We start from the raw sequence: 26054 nt of genomic DNA, 5'->3' as shown, positions 1-26054 counted from the left end.
TGGGGGATCCAGTGGGGGCGGCAGTCATATTTCAGGGTGACCGTGCCACTCTTTATCACAACCCTGCTAAGAGTGCCAGTACGTGCGCTCATTGGCGCCCCTTCAGCTGGTGGCGCCCTAGGCGACCGCCTAGCTCGCCTATGCCTAGAAACGGCCCTGCTCATCTTTATATGCAATTTGAGCTGTTGCATTTTACTGTAGATTAAGTAATGAGCTTAAATAATAGTTGTAAATAGCCATAATTTGGTTTTGTTCCACTCTAGGCTAAGACTCATGTTCTGGACATAGACCAGCGTCTTCAGGGAGTGATCAAGAACAGGAATAAAGTGATGGGCCTGCCTCTGTCTATTGAGGGCCATGCACACTATCTCATTCAAGAAGCCACGGATGATAACCTCCTGTGCCTTATGTACCTTGGATGGGGTCCTTATCTGTGATCAACATTTGCACTTCAGAGTTGGAGAACATAATATTTCTGTTTAGTTCTGAACTTTTTTTCCCTAAAAATTGTTGTCTCTTGTGTTCAGTGTTTCTCAGAAGTTTAATAAAATTTCACATTTCAAGAATGAAACTTCATTCTTATGTGTTTTGATTTACAAGTAAAATATTAACATTAGTGTCATAGTACAAGCAAACATTAAGCATTAGCTTTGTTTTAGCACTAATTATTTAAAATTATTCTATGGATTCAAATAGCTATTATTGTGGCTTTAAGTTGAGTGAAGTGGCTTTAATGGAATTAGTGGTTTGTGATGCACCGGTTTTCTTTTATTTATTTTTTTAGGGGAATATATTGTTAATATTCGTCTCTCAGTTTGAGCTGAGCCTGGAGGCTTTATATTTCACAACCAGAGATGTTATGAAAGCCCTTCGGTGATATTTCAGTGTCCACAGGGTGTGAAAACGTTCCGCGCTCGTTGTCTCCAGGCGTATGATCAGCGAGTGATGATGCTGTGTTGTGAGCGTTATTCTGTCTTCTGATTGGCTATCGTAATTATCTCCGCACGCGCGCCGACAGCCAGAGCATCCCATCTTGTCACGCGCTTGTGAACCACCAGTCCAGCTCCCGCCAAACGCCTTTCGTGTCAATCTGCTTCAGGTATGTATTAAAATGACCGCCGAAATGACGTGCCATTCGAATTCGTTCATTTATTAGAATTCAGTGGACTTTGTTTTAAGCAAAAACGTGTGTATCAAGGCGTTGCTCAAATTAAATCGAACGACGAATTGCAAGCCAGTGGGGCTAGAGTACGTTACAAACAGGAGTTATTCCTAAATATAAAATCAATGGAATTTTGTTTTTGTGAGGTTTTTGCGATTGGCTCATTCCCGGTAGTATGACCCGTTGTTTATTGCAAATTGTAGAGCCATATAATGCTCAATCTTGTCATAATATTCATGTGTGACCTATTTTATAAGCTATACAGATTGTCCTTGTGTTATCAGATTTGAGTTACAGTTAAATGATATCAGTATTAACGAAGTGTTTCAATCAAACGAAGTGCACAATAGGCAATTGCTACATCCTTTTTTTCTTACTACAAATCAACCTTTTTGTAGTCATCTTTTGCTATAAAATATACTTTAAAATAGCTGTGTAGTATAAATATTTACATTGTAGCAACTGTGGAATAAATAGTTGCATAATACTGGACCATTGTATTGATTTAAATACAAGAAGTATTACACTTTGCCCTATTACGTCAAATAATAGCACGCATCAAAATAATATAGTTACTGTTTATTACTGAATAGTTTTCACATATGTGCTGCAATGAATCTTCTAGCTGTCAGGAATAATATAAAACAGACAAATGTGGAATAACAATTGTAAAATGAGTTTAAAATCCTTTTTAAATGAATATTGTTCAGCTGATAAGAGCAGCCTTCTCATTTTTTTTTTTTGAAATAATGTTCATTACTTGTTTTGAAGATTCATTTATTGTGAATTTTTGTTGCATATAGAAATTTCTCACTGATCTCATAGCCAGTTTAAAGTGTAGATTCAAAAGCATCAAAAATTAAAGCAAAACATTAGATATAATTTTTTTTTATTTTCTTATATTTTAAATAAGGTGTATTAAATGTTGTGCATTTTAACAGTTTTTTTTTTTTTTTTTAATGTTCTTAATCTGGTTCAGGTTTGAGTAGGGTTGCAAAATTCCCGGAATTTTCAAGACTGGAAACTTTCCATGGGAATATATGTGAATTAACGGGAATTTATGGGAATAAACTAGAAATTTGCAAAATTGCAGGAACTGGGGACTGAAATGTAGTTGAGAAAAAATCTTGCAGCATAATCTTGGTTAAAACAACCTGATTTAATGCAATTTCAGTTTAATTTCTACCCTACACATTGCTCAATCACATGCACACACAGCACACTACTTACTGCAGGGCTATTGAGGCCACACACACTACATGCACTGCTTTCCTCCATAACATGAACAGATCATTTCTTAAATCCTGCACACAAAATATCAAAATGTCCATCTTGGTAAGTATTCATGTAAATTAAATGAATATTACAAAAACAATTGTTTAAAACTTCCTTGTGCTGTGTGTAATATACCGTGCAACTAAATTAGGCTATACCATTGTAAAAACAAATACACTGACTGAACAAACCATAGACTGGAACAAACATTTAGGTGAGATAATAATAAAACGGAAGTCTAAAAATGACCCTCCCCCACACACACATGATTCTTCAGAAATCATTCTAATATGCTTATTTATAATCAATTTTGGAAACAGTTGTGCTGTTTAAATTTTTTTTTTATTATTACCTGTGATTCTTTTTTCAGGATTCTTTAATGAATAAAGAGTTAAAAAAAGAACAGCGTTTATTTAAAATAGAAATCCTTTTTTAACAATACACTACCATTCAAAAGTTTGGGGTTAGTATCTTTTCTCTTTTTTTGAAATAAATTAATACTTTTATTCAACAAGGATGTGTTAAATTAATAAAAAGTAATAGTAAAGACTTATATTGTTAGAAAAGATTTATATTTTGAATAAACACTGTTCACAAGTTTTCAATCATCAATAAATCCTAAAAAAGCATCACCGATTTCCTCCAAAAATGTCATTTTTAAAATTTGTATTAGTTTGCATGCATGTGAGCCAATGATCAAGCAAAATGTTTATATTTATGTTTGTATATGATAGTTTTATAAATTTCCCCAAATTTTCAATTAATTCCTATAAATTCCCAAAAATTCCTGGTAAGTTTCAAACTTGGAATATTTCCAAAATTCCCCAGACGAAGTTCCCATGGAAGGTTTCCGGAAAATTTCCGGAAATTTTCCGCCCCTTTGCAACCCTAGGTTTGAGTGATAAAGGATGAAATAGTAGACACATTTATGATTAAATTACAATATAACATTGTAAAATATTTGAAAAATGAAATAAAAATCATAAATAATCCTCCTATATTTACTGTATCCTGCATTTGTCTCATATCTAGTTACAGTTATGTGTATGAAAACATGGAGCTGTCAAAGAGCGAAGATCCTTCAGTTGATCGGAAGAGGTCAAGTAAGGCACATGGCTGGAGTAAATGGCCTGAAGAGCACAAATCTCAAACCACCACTAAGAATGGATTTGTGAATACACACAGTACTGATGAAAGCCCATCCTCACTGCCTGTGCCAGACACTCTGGACATACTGTCTCCAGGGGTTAGTGACACGCTCTCAGAAGGTCATAGGCAGTTCCATGGCTCTTTTAGAAGAAGCATAACCCATGACTGTGTGAGAGGAACGGGACAGCAGCAAGCTGTGAGCCCTGTGTACAAAGATGGGACCAACTGGCACCATCACCATAAGCTGGTGACCAGTGTCAGCTTTTCAGGATTCGAGGCACCTCTAAGGCTGCTTCGTGAGAATCGAGATACATCTGGCAACAGTCATAAAATCATTGATTACCGTAACCTAACACCTCAAGTGCCCTTTGTGCCCTGCATAGCCAAATCCATTCCTAAAAATAGGATCTCCCTGAGGAAACCTAGAAAGGCCATTAAGGACTTGTTTGTTCACAATAGACACAAACATGAGAAAGCTATGTCACCAAGTACACCATGTCATGTTGCAGGTGAGAATGTTCCAACATTGAAACGGACGAGGAAGACGGTAAGGCACCGAGAACGTACCACTGCAGGTAACCGATATAATGATGAACTCAGTGAGACTCCCTCCGATTCTTCCAGTGAATGTTGTGCTAATGTCTGTGAGGATGCTGCTTCATTAAAAAGCTTTGGATCTCAGTCTGGTTGTGGCAAGATATTTGCTGATGAACTTGTATCACCTGAGGGGGTCGTTAGCCCCGAGCATCACAAAGTTGCCTGTGAACATCTGAGGCAAAGCCCTACTACAACAGATTTCCAGGGAGGTAAGGAGTGTCTGGCTTCTCCAGTGCACGCTGAGGTCCTAGACATGTTTGGGTTGTGGGAAACTCTAAACAGAACTTTGCTTCTAGGGCAAAGTTCAAAAGCAACAGGACATGCAACAAAATCCACAACCCCTATCACAAAATCTCCTTCCACAACCAAGTCTGAAGATGAAACAACAAATACACCACAACCTGTAGAGTCCGAGATCAGGGAATTTAAAACTGATGTGATAACACCCAAAAGTGATAAGCAAGGGAACACCAGTGATGAGGGCTACTGTGATTATGTTTCTCCTGGTTTTGAGGACCACAACAGAAGTTCCCACACTCCAGTGCATTCCATTAAGTTCCCTAGGGACACGTACAGTAGAGATGCTCTTTATGAGCTATTCTGTGACCCCAGCGAGGCAGAGATGACCTCGATCTTTAATGATGAGATCAATCTAACAGACAGCATTGTTGGCCAGTGCAGTGATCTTCCATTATCCATGTACAGCTTCCATGTTGGAGCAGAGGAGAATCTTGCCCCACCTTTGGCTCAGGACTTTGTTGGTCAAGAGCTTCTGCAAAGTAAATGGATGGGGAAGGATTGCTTACTAAAGCTTTGTGACACTGAGATATCTATGGCTATGGGTATAGTTAATTGGCTAAAGCATAGGACTGACAATAGCTACCCAACAGAGTTGAGATCGTCACAAATTAGCAGTGAAGAAACAAGAGATGAATGTCTGAGATGCAAAACCCAGTCAGCAAGGATTAGGAAATCAACAAAAGGACCAAGAACTGTTAACGGTAGAGGAGACACAGCTGATTTCAAAGAGTCAAGTCAGAAAAGCGTTGGTGTTCTGCCTTCAAAATATGATGCAAACACAGTGATGTCAACCTTGGCCTCTCCAGAGAGCCAACCCAAGACCCCAATGAGTGGTGTGTGTTTCAGGATATTCAATATCGACTCTCCTAAAACTCCAGCTGGAGATTTGCAGTCCCCAGTGGTAAGCTCTCCTGGCTCTGGGACAAGGTCTTTGTTTGTGTTGGCCATAAACAAGGATTCTCTTTGTGAATCTTGCAAGAGTTCCCTGAAAAATGGAGTGAAAGATCTGCACCTGTGCCGTTCTTGTATGTCCCTCATTGAGCACATCAAGACTTCAGACCTTTGGGGCCATGCCAGTCTTCCTAGGTCCACTCTAACTCCACAGCCAATAACCAGAGACCTACTCTCTCCAGCCAGCACCTGCGGGATAAGTAGTGACATCAGTCTAGCTTCTCTTGTTGAGCAGTGCGCAAGTCAGTTGTCTTCTATGAAAATCAACTTTACTCAAGCTCACTCAAGCTGTGAGATAAGAGATATCCTTGTACCTGAGCAAGGGGTAAAAAGGAACAAGGAACACTCTCAAAAATACATAAAGAAAAAGAAAAGGCCAGTGGCAACTTCTGAGAGAAGCTTGCATGATAGACATCACTTGAGGAAGTCCAACTTTTCTGAAGATGTGAAACCTTCCCTTTTGGAGACTAAGGGACTTGTCACTACCAATGGTTCCGATGATTTGGTATTGGAAACTTACGGTCCATGCGACGTTGAATCTGGTGATGCAGACGTATCTCAAGCTACCAGGCCTACATCTCTTCCTCTCATGGCCTCTGCCTCTTCAGATTTTCTTTGCAGAGAGGACCACCACATACACCATTTGAATAAGATGGAAGAGGGAAACCCATCCAAAAAGAAGCACAGATTACGGCATCACAGGAAGTCTGTTGTGAATAGTGAGGGATCAGGCAGTGTCTTTCCAGGGGATAGAAAACTAGAACGCAGATGCAGAATGAAGAAGTGAAACAGGTGCTGGATTTTTCTAATCAAGAGTTAGCACATATTTGCACAATTATATCGTTTCATTTGATGTCAGCGCAGTCCGATCCATCCATCCAATCATCCATCCATCAATCCATGTCTAGCTGTTTGTCATTTGTTGTGGTAATGTAACATTGCCTAAAATGTTTAGACAAATATTTGTTAAAATGCACATTTTTAATTAAATATTAGACAATAAGTATAATACAATGATTGTAATATGCAGTCTAAAATATATTTAAACACTTGCCACACTGCAGGACGCTACCACTGTTTCATGTCATGTTGACTATCCAGTTCATTTTTGTTTTAAAATATGTTTGCATTATTTATTTGCTTTTTAATGTATCTTTCCAAATCACTGTAATCTTATTGCAAGAAAAATAGAGCTAAGAAAAGTTTCATTATTAATGACTGTAGGGGTGCTTGAGAAGCACCTGTGCTATAGTGAGGCCTCAGAGGAAACGTGTCGCTTAGTCCTTCATCCTGCTGTCAAATTCTCACATGCCTTGCAGGTATACTCACAGCAAGCACGTTCTCCTTCAGTTCACTCACAAACAATGGCAAGCGGTGAAATTGGCATGCTATACTGTAACAGGCTGTCAATTGCAGCAGCAGAACATTATGCAGTAAAAAAAAAATACAATAGGAAAATCGGAAAGGTTTAACAGCATAATACTTAATATATTCTTATGTTTTGTCTTTTAAAAGCATTTTCAAAGTAGTATATTTAGAGTCTTTTTACACTACCAGTCATTAGTGCACATTTTTGCAGATCAGTGCCTTTAAAACCTCTTCTTTAATTACATCGTAAGGGAGTCAGTGGCCACTGTTTTGTGCTTGTGTCAGGGGAAGTGTTTGTGTCTCAGCGTTTCAAGGCTTTCTGGGAATTATTCTGCTGTAGCTGGGTCAGCAGAGGTGCTTGAAGACTCTGATCTATGGGTTGTTTGGTGTGTGCGTCACTTGGACTGAATATGTAATTAGGATTTTAGGGGGAGGGAGGGTTTTAGTCATTTGGTCTATTATTTGTCCTCTAATGCAAACTATTTCACAAAAAAGATCTGAAATGACTGCACTCTGTTCTGAAATACATTGATATGGAAACATTGAAAACTACAATAAGCATTGTCTATCTGGATGTTTTCCTTTATAAATGACTTACTTAGCAGCTTCAGAATTATAGTTCTCCAAGCGAACGTGTTTGGAGTAAATTAATGAGCAGGATAGCTTTTGATAGGGCTTCAAGGTCAGATATCCTCTGTTCTATCTGAGATATCCTCAGATATATCTGTGTCTTGTTATATATTTCAGCTGATATCTTGAAACAGATGGGAAAGCTCTCAGTATATTGGCAGTGTACCAGCATGAAAGTGGACATGATGTTAGAGTCGTAAGGTTCTGATTTAGCATTTGATGCTGCAGTTAGTTCTTTTTTGTAATTGTTTTATATTGCATGGTTTTGATGAAGATTTTATTATTTTTTATTTTGCTTAGATGCTATTTGGTGATTAGGACTTGTCTAAAAAGAAGACATCTGACGTGTGGTAATTAATTATTTAAAATGGTAATGGTGGAACTGAAAGTAAATGGAATTTGAGGAGAATAGCTTGTTAATAATTGAATAAGGCTGTCTGGCCCTGTTGACAAAGAATTTGATTCAAATTCAAAATGCCTTAAATGTTTTTTTTTCTTTGTGTAATCTTTTAATGGGCATTTTACAGCCTTTTAGCCAATCTTCTTACCTTTCTGCTGCTAAAAGGGGCCCCAAAATGTGGGAAGAGCACTGATTGTGTCAGATTGCAGGTTGCTATATATTTATTTACTCTCAAGGAACATGTGAATCCTCTAGGTCAGTGGTTCTCAACAATTTTGACTTGAAAGCCCCCCATTGTCTAACACAATATTGAAAGGCCCCCCATATTTGCTAAGATATTATGATAATGCTGCTTGTTTTCAAACTGAGTGTGTTCATATATTAAATTAATCAAGTTTCAAGATTTTGATTCTGTATGTATTTTACATAAAATAATAGATATTGTAAAAAGATAATATAAATTTTTTTTTCATTTTTTTTTCTGTTTTTAGCATTTTAATTATGTTTTAATTAACTTTATATTTAATTTAATTCTATAAAATATAAGATAATGTGAAACTGTAGGAACTAATTAAGAACTAAATCAACCTCTTTGCATTTTAGGTAAATGGCCTTTTAGATTTGATTTAAACTGTAGGCTTGTCAGTAATGTTTTGCCTGCAGAAAATGTTGAATATAGATACTGAACTCATCTTGAGTTCCACTGTTACTCTAATCAGGCTAAAGTGGATTTTTATCCACCTTCAGTGTGCTCCTCTTAACAGAGCTGCTTTAGAAGATTAATAAGCAAATAAAACCGGGAGAACATCAAGAGAGCGTGAGACAGGACTTTCTCTTATTTAGTGTTTGTATTTCTTATTGCAAGATCAGTGTACAATAAAAATGTGGGGCTTGTTTTTCCTTAGCAGGAAATGTATTTGAATGTGGCCTGAGGTATATTGCTCGGCTTGTTTTGGATGGTTATATCATGGTTACTGTGTTGGACATGAGTAGTGAATGGTCTATTGACATACTTTTATTTCCTGCTCAGCTCTCAGTGGATCTTCACACAACAGACAGCTGTTTGCATGCGCATCTGGAAAATATGAAAGCGTGTATTCAGTCTAAGCCACCAGTGACTTGCAGAGTTCTGGGGGGCACAGTTTACCCAAATATGTTTTATTATGTAGTGACAGATGTTGGCATGTTGGTTTTTAATGAACCTTGATCAAAATGAGTTGGGTTACAGATAAAACAGTGTTATTTTTACACTGTAAAGTACAGTTTGGCCACTATGTGGCAGTATAGACATTTCACAACCTATGCATAAGTGCAGAAAACCCAGTGTGAGATTGAACAGAATGTTTAAACCACCTGCATTTCTTCACCAGAATCAAACTTAAGCCTGTCTGTATTTCCTCATACATTATCTTTCATCAGAGCAGGACATTTTCTACGCATGCTTGTCTCATCTGATGCTGCTCTCCAGCAGTTCGGCTTGCAGCCAGAGGGGAAGGGGTTCATGTTGGCTTTGACTGGTCTATAATCCATCAGTGTGCTCCTGGGAGTGTTCCTAGCAACCCGGGAGCCACTACAGAGCAGATGTATAGAGCTGGCTGACTGCTGCCTATTGAGGGAGGTGATGCTGAACAGGACTCTGTTCTGTTTCCTGGCTTAGGGAATAAGCCTCATGCTGTTAGTTTGGTTGCATGACTTTGCGGATGATTTAGTCCAATGACATGGGACACAATGGAGGACTGTGTCAATATTGAGGGATGGAATTAGCTATTCGTGCAGGAGACTATAGGTTGGAAAAGGAATAGACTGCACTCCTAGAACTCTAAACCCTTCTAGAGTTGGTTGATGCTTAAAGGAAACAAACATTTGTCTCAAAGTAGAGTAATTAATCTGGTGCAGCTGCTTCAAATAATTGGCAATGACAATGACAGGAGTGAAATGTACTCACTTCACATGCTGAAAGAGTTTGTGAATAATTATAGGATCACAGTATGAGTGAATGTCACAATATCTGTCAAAACAACATGTTTCACCCCAAAAAAGAAAGAAAATAAAAAGGTAAATTATATTTTGCATAAACAGAAAATACATTTTTAGGACCATAATAATGCTATTATTATTACATTGTGACATTTAAGCACATTAAGCAACAAAATTCTTGTTGACTGTCCAATCAATCAGTCTGTCAGTCAGTCAATCAATCTAATTCTCATTATTGTAATGTGAAAATAATTATATATTATTTAAACAATATATACATTATTTCAATTTAATTTTGAAAAGTACAATTCTAAGTGAACAGGTATAATCATGGTATTTGTTGTATTTAATTTATGCTCATTAAAAAAAAGTTTTGGACAGGAGGATTTTTATACACTATATCCGATTTATGAGAAATACAAATAATTTCTTATTTACATTTTGAGTCTTATTCTTTTTTTTTGGTGGGGTAAATATGACATATTTCTTGGTGTGATTCAACCTTAGCACTACTAGCACATTGAAACATTGATGTGTTTTCTAATTTCTCCTGTACAGATTCTGAATTTGTGTATCCTGACTGTCTTAAACTTGTTTCTTCTGTCCAGTACCTCAGCCCTCTGGGCAGCTGACCTCTCTACCAGCTGTCAAAGTCTCTCCCTTTCTTCCACAAGAAATCTGACATGTTTGCTCGTTTTACTGTCAACTCAGCAACACTGTCAGCCTGGAACAACAACAGGTCTGTTGATCTGTTTGTTTGAAAAGTGAAGTCGTATCAGTGTTTTTCTCTCTCCATAGTGTTTCTGCAATCACTGCTATTTTTTATTGCAAGTTTATTGCTGGAGTTTTCAAACCAAGGATCAATGACAGTACATACTAGTGCAATAACTACAATAACACTTTATTAATGTCCGAGGGACACATTTTAAACTCTTGTCTTAGAGAAAAGTTATGGAATTTGACATTGTGGGAAGTTATACTTTAGCTTGTTTTTGTACATCGAAACAATCTGTCAAGCTATTTGAAAAGCTCTATTCTGGACTTTGGAAGAGAAACAGCCAATTTCTTGAAAGGATTGGGACAGCTGGAGACATAGCAATGGAATCAACTTTGCATTTTCATTTGTCCAATTAGAGTTCAAAACAGAGATGGATAATTGTGTATCAGTGAATAAATGAGGTAAAGTAGCCCTTTGAAAGAATGCCTCTGATCTGGCTGATGTGACCAGAATTGATGAGAGGCACCAAAAAAGGGTCCATTCATACATATAGTAGGCCTCTTCAGAAAGCAGGCAGGTGGCACTTTTACTTGTTGTCTTTGTCCATTTTGGAATGTAATTCTGCCAGTTCAGTCCCTTTTTTTTAACTTTGTAAATACTTCAACTCAACCTAGACTGCAATAGTCCAGCTAGGGTTGTTATTGAACAGAATTCCCATAAATACAACCCCTGGTATGACTATTAATCTATATGTCTGCATGCACATCTGTCTTTGAGCAGACAGTTATCGGCTTAAATATAGACGTCTGTACATCTATTTGGGTGGCCGGTTTTCTGTTAGCACTGAGCTTAACTTCAAACCATTTATTTACACTCTTAATGGTTATGGATGTATATATATAAATAAACCAAAATTTTGAAAAAATAAAATCGAATACCAAAGAAATGGTACCTTTAGAAGTGGCCTATATGTGCATGCAGTCCTTGCTCTAAACAAAAGTAAGCCAAAGGGTCATTTCAAAGAAGCCCTTTCTGCTAAAACCTTAGCAGCTATTAGTAAAGTATTATATTTCAGGGCCTCAACCTGTTTTTCATTACATCAGCATCAGCCATAACAACATCTGGTACAGGGTTGGTGTCAGTAATGAAGGCAATGATAATCCTCATTAAAAGCACTCTAGTTTGGCATTGACAATTAAAAACAGAAGCTTTTCAGATAGCTTACTTTTTTCATATGATTTGATATACTTAAAATTGGGGAAGTTGTTTTATTTGTGTTGCCGTTTAGTATTTCTTGTACAAATGTAATTATATTACTTCTCAGGATAAGCTGTGTCAAAATCCAAGAATTAGATAACAGATTATAGCATGTAAGACTTGAACCACTGACAATATCCTAATAATATGAATGACTATATTGCTAAACGGATGTGTTGCATGAATTTGTAGGCTATATAAACTATGTAAAGTGCAGATTTTGTTGGAATGGAGTATTGAAGGGGTCATATGATGCTGCTAAAAAGAACATTATTTTGTGTATTTGGTGTAATGAAATGTGTTTATGCGGTTTAAGGTTCAAAAAACACATTATTTTCCTCATACTGTACATTATTGTTTCTCCTCTATGCTCCGCCTTTCTGAAACGCGTCGATTTTTACAAAGCCTTTATAAAAAATATCTCTTTGGATTTGAGACTTTAGTCTTTGCAACTTTACAGATCTTCTTTATGCACCAAGAGCTTGTAACACTCCAAAGAGAAAGGAAAAATTTAAATCACATCATATGACCCCTTTAAGAAAGTTATATTGTCACCTCTTAGTGCCATTATGTTCTTTTCAAGACAGGGCAGCTGACAATTATCGTAGTTCTGTGCAATTACTGGTATTTATACTGGTGTGCTTGCCTTTGTCACTGAGTATTAATAAAAACCTATTTATGAATCCATATGCATTTAAATGACATCTTTTTGGTATTTATGGTGTACCAATGGTTGATTTCACTCTCAGATGTGGGCTGTTTCAAAACCAAGCAGATGAGCTGAGGTGTCAGCACTGTATGTATTGACTATAGCTCAGACATTGCTTAATAGACAGAACAATAGCTAAGCAAACAACAGAGTGACTGAACAAAGCCCTGTATCAGGCCTGGCGCCGGCTGTGCTTTAAGACAAAATCACAAAATCACATCAAGTCTGTGAATAAATGTGGGTATAAAAAAGACTTTCTCTTTGCAGAGCCATTGATTTAATGCTTTTTCTCTAAATGCATTACAATAATCTTAATATAATACAATAAAGAGCTTAATGTTTTTTTTTTTTCCCCAGGGATTTCAATCAGGGGTCTGTGAAGATACTTCAGGGGGTCCATATGACATGTAAGATTAAGGAATAGTTCACCAAAAAAAATGAAAATTTGCTGAAAATTTAGTTTGTTTCTTCATAGGAAAAGATTTGGAGATATTTAACTTTATATAACCAACAGATCCTTTGCAGTGAATGGGTGCCGTCAGAATGAGAGTTCAAACATCTGATAAAAACATCACAATAATCCACAAGAAATCTCATCAGTTAACATCTTGTGAAGCGAAAAAAGATTGTTACAAAAAGATTTGTAACAAACAAAACCATTAAAATATTTTTAACTTCAAAACGTTCTGGCTAAAATGAGTCCTCTATCAATAAAATTGCTTTCTTCAGTGAAAAAGTCATCTCATCTGAATCAGGAGAGAAATATGCACAGATCAAGCACTGTTTACAAGCAAAAACAATTCGAAACCGTTCTAAACAAATATTTTTGTATATTTTGATATGAGAGGACAACAGGGGATGGACATTTTCACGCATTATTATGGATTATGGACTGGTATTTTGGCCAGGTTTAAAGTTACAACTCCTTAATGATGGATTTATTTCTTGCAAATACAGCTTTGCGCTTTACAAGGAGTTAATTCATTAACTGTAGTCGTGTAGATTACTTGAGGATTACTGTGATGTTTTTAGCAGCTGTTTGGACTCTCAATCTGACGGCACCCATTCACTGTGGGGGATTCATTTGTGAGCAAGTGATGTAATGCTACATTTCTCCAGATCTGTTCAGATGAAGAAACAAACTCATCTAGCAACATGTTGAATATCCTGAGGGTGAGTACATGTTCAGCAAATTTTCATATTCAAGTGAACTATTCCTTTAAGACAGTGATCTTGTTTTGATTAAATAATGTAATAATAATATTGTTTTATAATCTTTGATTGGTGGTCCTTGTCTGGATGAGGGTCCTTGGGTATGTAAAGCTGAACACTGCATTTCTTGACAGTAATAAATGATCTATTATTGAAAGAAAATGCTTAAAATATGCAATGTTTACAGTGCAAATGAACGTGCATAGATCGTTTCATTGATTTTAATGTGAGTCTTCCAGTTTGGCGCGTCGCGCTGCTCGCGTAAACAAAGCCTTTGATTGGTCCATTGGGCGTTGACGTCAGAATTCCATCCACAACTCTGAAAGACGCTCGAGCGCTCGCAGCGTACACAAATTCGCTGCCTAGTGGGCGCGTTCTGGTTTGTCGCGTCGCGTCACTCGTTTATTGTATAATGTAAATGGAGGAGGAATTGGATCTGAAACTCTCACTTTTCTCCCCCCGACTCACCGACAAACAACGTGGGACGCTTGAATTTGTTATACCACACCACAGAGACTTTTGCACTGCTTTTTATACACCGCCGCGTCACAAGTAAATCTCGCGTTTCGCGGAGATGGAAAATATGTGTAAACTACTGACAGCGGTGAAAAACATTGCACTGTCATCCGCGGTTGAGTACTCACAAATGTCATGCACTGTTCAAGAGCCTTTGCCTTCTGTGACATTCAGCGGACTTAATAACAACCAATATGAAGTACAGTCAGAGCGCGTTGCCTATTCTAAAGGTCTTTTAAACTTGTTGAAATCATTGTAAACATGGAAGAGGCAGGTGCTGGGAACGGTACTGGGACGCAGGGCTCTGAACTGGAGCGTTCTGGAGACGGAGGACTGGATGAGGTGCAGATGCATCTCGCCTGCTTACCGGAGCGATACATGAGAGCCAAGTTTTCCCTCTCCGCGTACATATTTTGTTGGACAGTAGTAAAGTTGTGTCAGGTAAGGCATGTTGCATTTGAAAATACAATAAAGTGAAGTAATGAACAACATTTAAACGCTTCACAATAAAGTCAGGCCTTAAGTTATTCACCGTCTGACAGTAATGATGTTCTGCATGTTCTTATTTCTTAGGGATTATATATATATATATATATATATATACATACATAAAAAAAATGTTGGGCAGTTGACAAATAGAATATATATATATATATATATATATATTAACATTCAACATAAATGTACACTGCAAAAATAAATTTGTTACTCAGTATTTTTTGTCTTGTTTTCCAATACAAATATCTGAAGATTCTTAAATCAAGATACATTTACTTGAGAAGCAAAATAAAATAAGATGTTAAGTCTTGTTTTCTGGAAAAAATAAAATAAAATAAAATTAAGTGACAGTTTTTTCTGTTTGAATCAAGTTTATTTTTCTTATACTATTGGCAGGTTAATTAATTAATTAATTTTTGTATTACGTATTCTTTTAACTGCTGTATCTTCGCAGTTCACTTAAATGTGTAGAATGACAAATTCATTTTTAAAAGTAGAAATGTATGCCTCAAATAAAAACGTGGTCGTAAAAAGTGTAGATATAATTATTAAATAAGACATGGGTTTTCAGTCTTTACAGTTTTCTTAGCATTTTAGTTAAAACTATGTCAATATAACTACATTTAAATCAACTTTTGATTTACTGAGGCCCCCCTGGAAGTTTGCCGAGGCCCCCTAGTGTGCCCCAGACCCCTGGTTGAGAACCGCTGATCCTGAGTATGGTCTTGTTTATAACAGATGGTGAAGGTTTGCTTCACAGTAGATTCCCTCCCAGTCAAAAAGTTTAAATTGCTTTGAGTGGAGTCGGACCCTCCACCTGCTCTATCCCGGGGGGTCTGTTAAGCTCATCAGTATTTAACTACACAACCCTTCCCCTCAATCTCACCCCTTTTATACCCCAATCATATTATAGTATGATGCAGTTGAAAGGTGTGAAATCTTCATCACTGAAACGTCTATAATGACTGGCTGACTGCATCCATGCGCTATCCCTCTACCAGCCTTTGAACTGCTGCCATTTGAACCTTTCCATGAATGTAGCAGTGGTAAATCACAACAACTTCTCAAGGTTTATGACCTATAAGAGGTTTATCTGGGGTTTAGCATCTTTTATTCTAAGCAAGGCGTAGCTAGAACCTCTGCATGCCCAAACATCAGCAACAAAGTGGTTTCGGCTATTTAGGGAATAAAAGACTGTTGTTTGTATAATTAGTATTTTTAGGTAGGCACTATAATTTCAAAGACGGTCAGTGAATCTGTTCCTGTGAGGCTTCCTAATGTATTAATGGTTTAAAATGGATAAAATCTGACAACTTAATCTGGTTTAATAAAAGATGATATAAGTAGTGTACCTACCTTTTAGCAGTCTTGTAATGAAACAGAGCCGGCTGTCTCAGGTCGGAGGTCACACAGCACAACCTTGAACTGGTTTTAATTGTTTTGATTGGTTAAAGAATGAACACTGACATTGAAGCTCAGCAGGAGCTTTTTTACATGGTAGAGCACCATATGGATGGCTAGTAGATCAAACAAAGGCATGTATTTATTAAGACTTTTATGATTTAAAAAAAAAAATGCACCATGGGTTACATTTGCATATGCACCATGGGTTACATTTACACTCACCCTAATTAAACACTAATTAAACATATCTTATGCTTGTTCCAGTAATGCTGTACCAGTTCCCTGTGGTTTGCGGTAACGTCAAGAATTTGCCGTAAGGCTAATGCCAGCATTGCTTATGTTTTGTACAGAAATGTTGGTACTTTAATTTAACACACACATTGAATCGGTCTTGTATATGTTTCCTTTTTGTTTGTCTCCAGCGATTAAGACCGTCGCCAGTTCTTCCCCAGGTACGCTTAGTCTTTCTTTTGAGTTTGATGAACCTGATTGTACTCTTCAAATCTCGTACAGAAAAACACACATAATTCACACTGTAGCAAAACCATATGGACTAAATTGTTGCCATAATTCTCATTCAGTCCATTTAGATTGTTTAACCACAGATGCAGCGAGAGCTTATTATCTAATACTCGTAGATCTGTCATTTTCCATTTAATATAAGGATCCATTCATTTGAATTTAATCCCACCAAGCGTCTTTCAGCCAAAGGGTTTGATGTAATCATCATTGAGGAGCAAGCATGCACCATCAGGACATACTGTGCTTCTCACATGCTGCCAACAGCTTATCTGCCTTAACCCCTGTAGAGGCTGTGCCTTAACTTGTCGGATGTTGCTAAGGAGTTGTGCAATGCATTGAAGTCTAGTGTCTGCAGATGATTTCAGTAGGAATTATATATTAATAGGAGGTTCATAGAGTCATTCTGAATGCTTGTTTGCAGGTGCTTGAAAGTTTTTGCATTGACAAGATTTTGTAGGCACTAATGATGTAATTTGAGGTCAGGTTAAACCATCCTGCAGAAGTGTTATAATGATCACTTCTTTCCTGAAGTTATGTGCAGCAAAATAAGACAGAACTTGATGTGTAGTATCATAGCCTGTAAATTCCACCCATTCAAACAGCTTTGGGTGAATTCAAACTGGATTACAGGCATGTTGCATCATATTAATAGCATAAGGAAACCTTGTTTAGAGTCACGAAAATTATTAGGACCCGTAATCCTCTCCAGAGTTATTATTTAAATGCACTAAAACACAAAACTAACATAAAAAATATATATTTTTTAAATATTAGAAAATATTTGTAACAAAATAAATAAAGAAGACCTCAATGTTATTCAGAGGCCCAAATTGAGCAGAATATGCAATTTGGTGCAGTTGCTATATTTATATAGCAAAAAGTACGATGAAATTCTTAGACATCGCAACTGTATTTAGCAAACTACTTAGATAAAATACATATAAATATAATTTGTCACTCTTTATCTCCTAATTGTATGTTGTGATAAGATGATATTTAAATGCTTAATTTTATGATCAGCTTGGTAGTTTTTACTGTGAGGGGCAAAATATGTGATGCAATGAAGAGATGTAGAAATAAATGTTCCTCAAAAGCCTGTTGTATCATATTTGATACTCAAATTTAAACATGATTTCTAAAAAAAAAAAAGAGATGTATATAGATTTATAGATGTATATAGTTTCTTTACTAACAATGTAAAGGTTATTATTACGTTTACTTTATAAAAATCAGCAAAGACTTCACAGCAAAAAGACACGTGTACCACAACCTGAAGAGGGGCGTTTTAGAATGATAAAACGTGTGCATGTTGTAGATTGTGTACAACAGGTACAGCAAAGTTTGATCATGTTGATAATTTAAATGCATTATAAATTTGTATATCAAATATGATACAGTAGGCATATATATAGATTTTATTTTTGTGCCATTTAACCATCAAATCTTTCATTGTGAGCTCTGTTATAGTTTATGGTTCTCTTGAGTGCTATAGTCTAATTCATCTGAGTGATGGCATCTATTGTGCCACCCTCTTTTATAGGCCAGTGTTGTGCAGAGCTCTTGATATGGTTGACTGCTGCACATTTACTACATTCTCCATACTGAACTTTGTATATCCCTCAAAGAGATCTTGGCCTCGCTGTGCTTCTCTCACAGATCTGCTTATTCACACTGTGAGGCACAACCTTTCAGTCATTGTCTGGGTGATTTATGTAGCTTTCTGTTGTTGATAATTGAGCAAATAGTGCCTTTTGGAACATCTGGACTTGCTTTGGCTGTACCTCAGAATTTTCTTTGGAATGAGGTTTCATCTAAACACCAATAAAGCAGTGAAGATATGCGCTTCTACAAGATCACTGAAACACTACCGTTCACAGGTTTGGGATTGGTACGAATTTGTAATGTTTATGAAAGAAGTCTCTTATGCTCACCAAGGCTGCGTTTATTTGACAAAAAATGCAGTAAAACAGTAATATTGGTAAATATTATTACAGTTTAAAATAATTTAATAGATTTTAAAATGTAATTTATTCCTGTGATGGCAAAGCTGAATTTTCAGCATACATTACTCAGTCTTCAGTGTCGCATGATTCTTCAGAAATCATTATTAATAACTAATATGCTGTTTGGGTGCTCAAACATTTTAATTTCTTATTATTATCAATGATAAAAAAAAACGGTTGCTGTTTAATATCTTTGTTGAAACCATGCTACTTTTTTTTCCAGGATTCTTTGGTGAATATAAAGAACAGAACTTTTTTTGCATATTTACAAACAATATATATTTGCAGTGCATACAAATAAAACTATCAAAAGAAATACATTTTAAATTCAGTCAAATATAAGAATTAGATTCTAATTATAATATTATATATATATTTATATAATTATATATTTATGTATTTTTTAATTATAATTTAAATACAATAAAAAAAGCGTTTTATACTAAATAAAACGAATTATGCAACTTAGTGAAGGTACAAACAGTTGCCTTTAATGAAAGGGATTTTGCAGAAGATGAAATACTGGTAGAATTTCATGCTTTTCCAGCTCAGCTCTAATCTGCCTCTTCATGTCTCAGCTTGTACCTATTTTACAGTAATAAAGTCAGCTGTGTCACTTAAATCATCTTCTGGGCGTTTAGCCTTTGAGTATTACAGGTGTCTCCCACAATACAGGGCGAAATTTCATTTAAAATATATCTGAGTGTATAAGATGTTTATACTTTAACTTTGGGACTGAACTTGGTACAAATGCATGTTTGTGTATTTATATATCAGTCTAATGGTTCCATCTGCACAGTTTGCTCTCAGTTGAGACTTATGAAAATCAGGGTTATATATAATTTATGTATTACAAAGTATTTGCATTCTTTAAACGGTGCTCCATTATATTCAGTAAGCCTGGAGATATATTCTTGGATTTCTGGTCACATGCTCCTGTAAAGTATGCTTTGAAGGGTTGTGCCCTACAGGCAATGCAAACTAGAGGCATGAGTTATAATGCCACAAACATGCAAATAATGCTGCATCAGTCATAAACTCCTTCATTAGTTCTAATAATAACACATCATCTTCAGAAATCCAAGCATTGCCCTTCTTGTTTGTGGACCGGAGGAAGAACCTGTCACAATGTTCATGACCCAGTGCTGAACCTCAGGCTTGGATTTAGACTGCTGCATTGGCTGCGGCGAACTCTCATGTGGCGAGCGGATGATAGTAGCGGACTGCCAGGGTAAACTTCACCCTGGGTAAAGTTCTCTGGATACACGCTCCATAATTACTCTCCTTAGACGTCTTTAGACAATGGGTTAAACACTACTGTACTCACTAAAAATGTCTGGGAACCACTGAGATGTGAAAAGAGGAGCTAAAGAGAGTTGGCAGTACTTGTATTGTTTCTGTGCAAAAAGAGTTTTGTCTGTGCTTTTGAAGTTCAACTCATTTTTACATGGTCCGTTAATCAGTCAAGCATTGGTAAGAGCTCCTCATTATCATGTACCGCCCCACTTGCATTGTGACCTCTTTCAGCTCCTGACTGACAACTTCCCTCTGTGCTCGCTCCCCCTCAACCCGCCCAACACTGAATAACTGATTTTGATCGCTTGCAGTAATAAAAGTCACATGTCTGGCGGGAACAATGGCCTTTCATTTGGTGGCTGCATTCATTATGACTATAATATGTTAGTATTTAGTGCAAGATTCGTGCTTCATGCTAGGTGAGACAGAGGGAGAGTGAGAAAGAGAGAGAGAGCGACAGTTATTCAGGGGTATTCGTTATGGCCTAAACAAAGAGATCTGGAAGTGCTTGCTTTTCTTTTCATTCCCTCTCCTTTTAGAATAAAGCGACTTCTCACGCACACTCTTCTTCTTTGGAGGTGGTTGCCGCAGGCAAAGGGCTGCAGGAGGTGTGCCAGATTTGTACTGGCAAGCTGTTTGTTTATTTCCTCTTGCCTCAAAGCACTAAAACCTGCTCAGGTGGACTACATAGACATTTATGAATGTTGACCTGTGGATCATGACTTTGTTGAGTCCTTATCAGATGAATATAATTGGACTTTTAAATGGGAGTTGATGCTTCCTTCCTCTTATAATTGTTCAGTGATTCTCAGCCTGGGGGGTACTTGGAAAGATTTCAAATTTGTTAAACCTAGAAATCAGACATTGCAATACAAAATTACTGAATTAAAAATGTAAACTATAATAATAATAATAATAACAAAAGACTGTCAGTCTGTGAATTAGTGGTGGGCATTTTCAGTGATGGGAATCTTTCTGCAGGTTACATTATTAATGAATCATTCACTCAAAAGATTCATTCAAAAATGCTGATTAATTCAGGAACAAATCAAGTAAACGTCTTTATGAGTGAGTCATTGAATAACTGATTAATCTAAAAAACTAATTATTTCAGGAATAAATGACTTAAATGTCTTTATGAGTGAGTCATTGAATTATTCACTCAACCAATTTGTTCAAAAACACAATTTTTCAGGAAAGTCACCGCTGTGTATTGCTTTGAGACACTCAACAGTCAATTCTGCTTTGACTTGACTTTGCAATACAGAACTTAGAAATACACAACTTCTGGGTGCAATTTCTGGTTCACGCATACTTTAAAGGGAGAGGTAAAGGGAGCCTTGACTAGTTTGATTTTAGTTTAAAAGTGAATCATTGTAAAAATGGCCAGTAATGTTTAGTAATATTAATGATAATGACAAAGTCTGGTGTCAATGAAAGGATACTTGTACTTTAATGGGCTGTCGAGTTACCTAATAAGACTAAAACATCAATACAACAGCTTATTTTTCAAAACACTTTACTTGATAGAAAGCGTTTTATATTCCTTTCTCTATTGTCCACCTGTTCTGCAAGTTTTATCTCTTTAAAACACTTGTTTGCGGAAAATCTCACAAGGGTACGCTGCCATGAAAACACACTGTTATGAAAATAAAAGGAGCGCACCTACTTGACCTGTCAGACTGCTCTGAGAAATGATTAGCATCCTCCGGGGTGAAAAGGAGGAGGGAGTCCGCTCCCCTGTGATTGGTTCTTTCTCTCCCTCTCTTTATTCAGAAAACCTCAATTTCTTAGCGGCATCAGGCTGTCCTGACTGGCCCTTTTCTCTTGTTCCTTTTTTTCCTCCCTTGTTCACTCTGTGTTTTGGGATGGGCTTCCTCCTCCTTTGTTTTCATGTCACAGTTTGAGCCACAGGCTGTGGAGTGAGTGCACTGGAAGTCTCAGTACTTAAGGATCAGTCAGAATGAATGGACTCTGGGAACCAGTCTGGCTGAACTCAGATCAGCTTTCTGAGAAGAGTGGCTGTTAGGATGCCAAACAGAGGCTGTGACCACAGAGACATGGCGCAGGTATGTCTGAGAAACTACTTGATGTAAATCTTGTTGTGGTCAGTTTAGCAATCCATTTTCTTTTTGGACATTAGATGACCATATTGCAGTGTTTCTCTGGTTGCTTTACTGTAAAAGTCTCATTGCTGTACACTTTGCAGTGCAGACACCTGTATAGGGGTCAAACACACTGTGCTTTGTTCAGCCATGTTATTTTACACCACGTTGTAATGTAGCCACCAATGTGTTTTGTTTTACACTGATAGGTTGGGAATTATTTAGGCATTTTCTTTAGATGTTATGATGTAATACATCATGGATAGAACCATTATGGCAGTTGTGCACTCCAGTTTTCTATTGTTAAGCCAATAATTTGTTTGGTGTGTGTATATATGTAGGCTATTTCACACTTGGACAGATTACTCAATAAAACTCCATTGTTTAGATGTGAAGCCTGTAATAATCTCAGGGATTCCATAACTCGGTTCATCACAAAGCACTGGCCTTGTGAACTCTTGTTGTATACAATATGTGAATTGTGTAAATTTGAGTTTTGAGATCATGTTTGTATCATACAGCGCTGATGTGGTCCTACATGCTGCATGCCACTGTTCTCAGTTTTTAAACATTTACTCTGTTTGATTGAGAATTATGTGCTTTCTCCAGTGAAATATTAGAAATGTTAGTCTTGCCAAAGCTACCATGCTTAGTTTGACAGATTAGCGTATAACATGACCATTTAATGGCAAAATCTGAAGAAAATATATGATTATACATATTTTTTAATGTAATTACTTTAATATAAAAATATATTATTATTTTTTTATGATCCCATAAATTAAATACAGTTCAACAAATACTACTTAAATACATACCCAAATATTAAATACATAATTTACAATTTGGGGATCGGGGGTTTAATGAGTAATCGGCAAAAATGTGCTTAATTGTCATGGAAATAATGTCATAATGCTAAATATGTAAATAAAATTTTTTAATTTTTTTTTTTTTTTGTGAAATGGGGGACATGTTCTTGACAGTGTTCATGAAATTCACCAAAATATCTAAATAAGGGATTCCATAACTCGGTTCATCACAAAGCACTGGCCTTGTGAACTCTTGTTGTATACAATATGTGAATTGTGTAAATTTGAGTTTTGAGATCATGTTTGTATCATACAGCGCTGATGTGGTCCTACATGCTGCATGCCACTGTTCTCAGTTTTTAAACATTTACTCTGTTTGATTGAGAATTATGTGCTTTCTCCAGTGAAATATTAGAAATGTTAGTCTTGCCAAAGCTACCATGCTTAGTTTGACAGATTAGCGTATAACATGACCATTTAATGGCAAAATCTGAAGAAAATATATGATTATACATATTTTTTAATGTAATTACTTTAATATAAAAATATATTATTATTTTTTTATGATCCCATAAATTAAATACAGTTCAACAAATACTACTTAAATACATACCCAAATATTAAATACATAATTTACAATTTGGGGATCGGGGGTTTAATGAGTAATCGGCAAAAATCTGCTTAATTGTCATGGAAATAATGTCATAATGCTAAATATGTAAATAAAAATTTTTAATTTTTTTTTTTTTTTGTGAAATGGGGGACATGTTCTTGACAGTGTTCATGAAATTCACCAAAATATCTAAATATAATGATAGAACAAGCAGATTCAAAAATATTGATGTTATTTATCCTTGAAGCTGTTTTCTGTTTCATTTCCTAGACTTCCTATTGGATTAGTTGGGTAAATGAGGAATTCTTTATTAGTCTTGCTGAGATGTCCTGATGGAGCCCACTAGTTGCTGAGTTCAGAGTTAAAGGGCAGACAAACAAAGCAGCAGAGGTCACCATCCATCCGTAAACTAACAGTCGTTTGTATAGCACTGATTTAGTATCACAGCAGGTATAACTACAAGTGTTGAATGACATTGTAAGATAGTTTGATAGTAAAACTGGATACTAATGGCTGGCACTTCTCAGAATCATGAACAAAGGAAAGACAGAAGAGAGTAGAACAGCTTTTAGCCATAAATGTTTATAGTGTCTTATACAGAACTTCACGAGTTCACGCTTACATATAATTAGCTGAAGTATGGTAATGCATATTTGGGGTGCTGTCCGGGGAAGGGCTCCGAGCTCGGGAATGGCCTGAACCTAGAGTACCCCCCAAAAAGCAATTGAGTAAAGGACAGACGCCAGACTGAGAACCCCCTGGTTGGCAAGCCGGAAGAGCCTATGTACTCAGGTGAGAGCGACTTATGCGTTGGAAGGGTAGGCCCTACCGGCTGCTGGTATTGGACTACGTGGTTTGGGGCGCCCGGTCGGGAGGGCTCGAGCCGATGCTCAAAAGCCTCGCCGGGCGGGGAGAGAGAAAAGGAAAACCCGACTGGGAGGGCTCTCGCAGCATCTGATGGGGTATCAGACTCAGAACATCGAATGGATAAGCCTCGCCAGGCGGGGGGAAAAGACTTGAGGTTAGCTGAGAGGGTTCTGAAAGGTTCGGCGGGAGGTCGAGACTCATGGCATCGGACGGCTAAGCCTCGCCAACCGTCGAACGGAAAAGTAAAGTTATGTGGCCGGGAGACTCTCGCCGGGATGTAACGGTATGAAACTTTCTTATCACGATTATAGTGACCAAAGTTATCACGGTTATCAGTATTATCACTGTATTGTTAAAATGTGCTGGAGATGTTAAAAAAGTACTGACACATAAATCAGTTTTATATTTAAAAATCAACAAACAACAAATAAAATGACTTTTTGTTTGCATAATCACTAAAACAATAACATTACCAATGATGTTCGGATTTTAAATGACAACTTGACTGACAACAGTTTAATAGCATGTTGAAATATCTACTGTAGATGTTCAAATAAAGGTTTGAAAAAGTTTAATAAAAAGGTACACCTCACATTTCAGCCTTTAAATAAAGAAAAGATATGTCAAAATGATAATTGATTAATAAATTATATGTATTTTATCTGCTCCATAAATAATTCTAGATAACTTATCTGAATTGTTTAAATGTGTAGAATCCACATAAGCTTGTTTTTCATCAACCGGTCAAAATTTACAGCAGGCCATGCAAATTCGGTCCGTTTTTGGCCAGACAGAAACTGCACACAGACTGAATGTAAATATAAGTCTCTGTAAATCCACTCTCTGACACTAGGTGGCACTTATGGAAAAGCTGAATTAGAGCCGTTTCCCGTAACCTCCATGGACAAAGCAGTATTGCGATTAAGAACACTTCCTTTAGGCATTACATGGAGTGAAGTTGAAAACATGCCATCGAATCGTTTCTGACAACAGTCAGAACCTTCAGAGGTACATTCATATAATTAATTCATTCATATATTCATTTGTATAATTCCCTTAGCACTCTTTTAAAACCTCCCAGCTTTTCCGCCCTGTTTTCACTCAAAACGAAACTCTGTGTGCTGTGCGCACGTGAGACTGTTACTTAAAACTGTGCTTTATGCTGGACAGTATTTATTTATTGCGAGTTGTTCAAATCGCGGTAATCTAATATGTTTTAATGATAATTAAAAGATGAAACGTTAATAATAACGGTGGGGAATTTTATCATGATTTATCGTCAAACCAGTAATCGTTACATCCCTAGTACATAGTTGAACTTATTTTCTCGAAACTCAATCTTTTTCATCCGTTTATCTGAGTGAAATTTGTAGTTTAAAATACAGGTAAAAATGCTAGCGAAAATTAATTCAGAAAATCTGAGTAATTTCTTTGTGTGTTCTACATATGGTTACAAAATGACATCAACATCCTTTTGTCACAACGTCGTTTCAAAACTTTTAGCAACAAAACAACCTGCCTTTTAGCGACTTTACCTAAAAATTTATTTGCAACACGGCTTGCGTCTCTAGAGGAAGCGGCCTCACGCTAGCGTCTGCTGGAGGCCTGGCTGCATACGACGCTGCGGCCGGAAGAGCCGCGGTGAAAGGTTGAGCCGAAGCGGGAAACGGGCCCAGGCTCGTTGAAGGCAGGCCGCTGTGGCCCAGCGCTTGATGA

The 26054-nt window shown here is 36.8% G+C and overlaps 3 protein-coding genes across 9 annotated transcripts in view; all 3 read left to right on the top strand.

The window, feature by feature from the left end:
* Positions 1-552, top strand: part of atr (ATR checkpoint kinase) — a 31665-nt gene extending 31113 nt beyond the window's left edge. The window contains exon 47 of the mRNA XM_016544371.1: positions 264-552. Within this exon, the coding sequence (XP_016399857.1) occupies positions 264-437 (174 nt within the window). The 3' untranslated portion in view covers positions 438-552. The remainder of the gene's footprint in view (positions 1-263) is intronic.
* Positions 553-1036: 484 nt separating this feature from the next.
* On the top strand, positions 1037-11408 carry LOC107732953 (uncharacterized). The gene is made up of 3 exons (XM_016544425.1): positions 1037-1099; positions 3470-6226; positions 10368-11408. The coding sequence occupies exon 2, from the start codon at positions 3492-3494 to the stop codon at positions 6219-6221; it is 2730 nt and encodes a 909-aa protein (XP_016399911.1). The 5' UTR covers positions 1037-1099; positions 3470-3491; the 3' UTR covers positions 6222-6226; positions 10368-11408.
* A 2634-nt stretch (positions 11409-14042) lies between these two features.
* Positions 14043-26054, top strand: part of LOC107732940 (rho guanine nucleotide exchange factor 4-like) — a 94929-nt gene continuing 82917 nt past the window's right edge. For 5 of the 7 annotated variants that reach the window (XM_016544385.1, XM_016544382.1, XM_016544379.1 and 2 more), the window contains exons 1-2: positions 14043-14662; positions 16546-16575. In XM_016544385.1, the coding sequence (XP_016399871.1) occupies positions 14483-14662; positions 16546-16575 (210 nt within the window). In that variant the 5' untranslated portion in view covers positions 14043-14482. Of the gene's footprint in view, positions 14663-16545; positions 16576-21985; positions 22014-26054 lie in introns of those variants that run through there. The other 2 variants (XM_016544378.1, XM_016544381.1) reach the window with 2 other exon arrangements.

Source organism: Sinocyclocheilus rhinocerous, unplaced genomic scaffold (genome assembly GCF_001515625.1).
Source record: "Sinocyclocheilus rhinocerous isolate Xijiao unplaced genomic scaffold, SAMN03320098_v1.1 scaffold1001, whole genome shotgun sequence".
In the NCBI taxonomy this organism is placed as follows: domain Eukaryota; kingdom Metazoa; phylum Chordata; class Actinopteri; order Cypriniformes; family Cyprinidae; genus Sinocyclocheilus; species Sinocyclocheilus rhinocerous.
Note: the sequence above shows the minus strand (reverse complement) of the source record. Positions and strands in the feature narration are given on the sequence as shown.

Bases quoted from the DNA above. Each gene is read 5' to 3' on its own strand.
- LOC107732953 (XM_016544425.1), top strand. From the start codon at position 3,492: ATGGAGCTGTCAAAGAGCGAAGATCCTTCAGTTGATCGGAAGAGGTCA.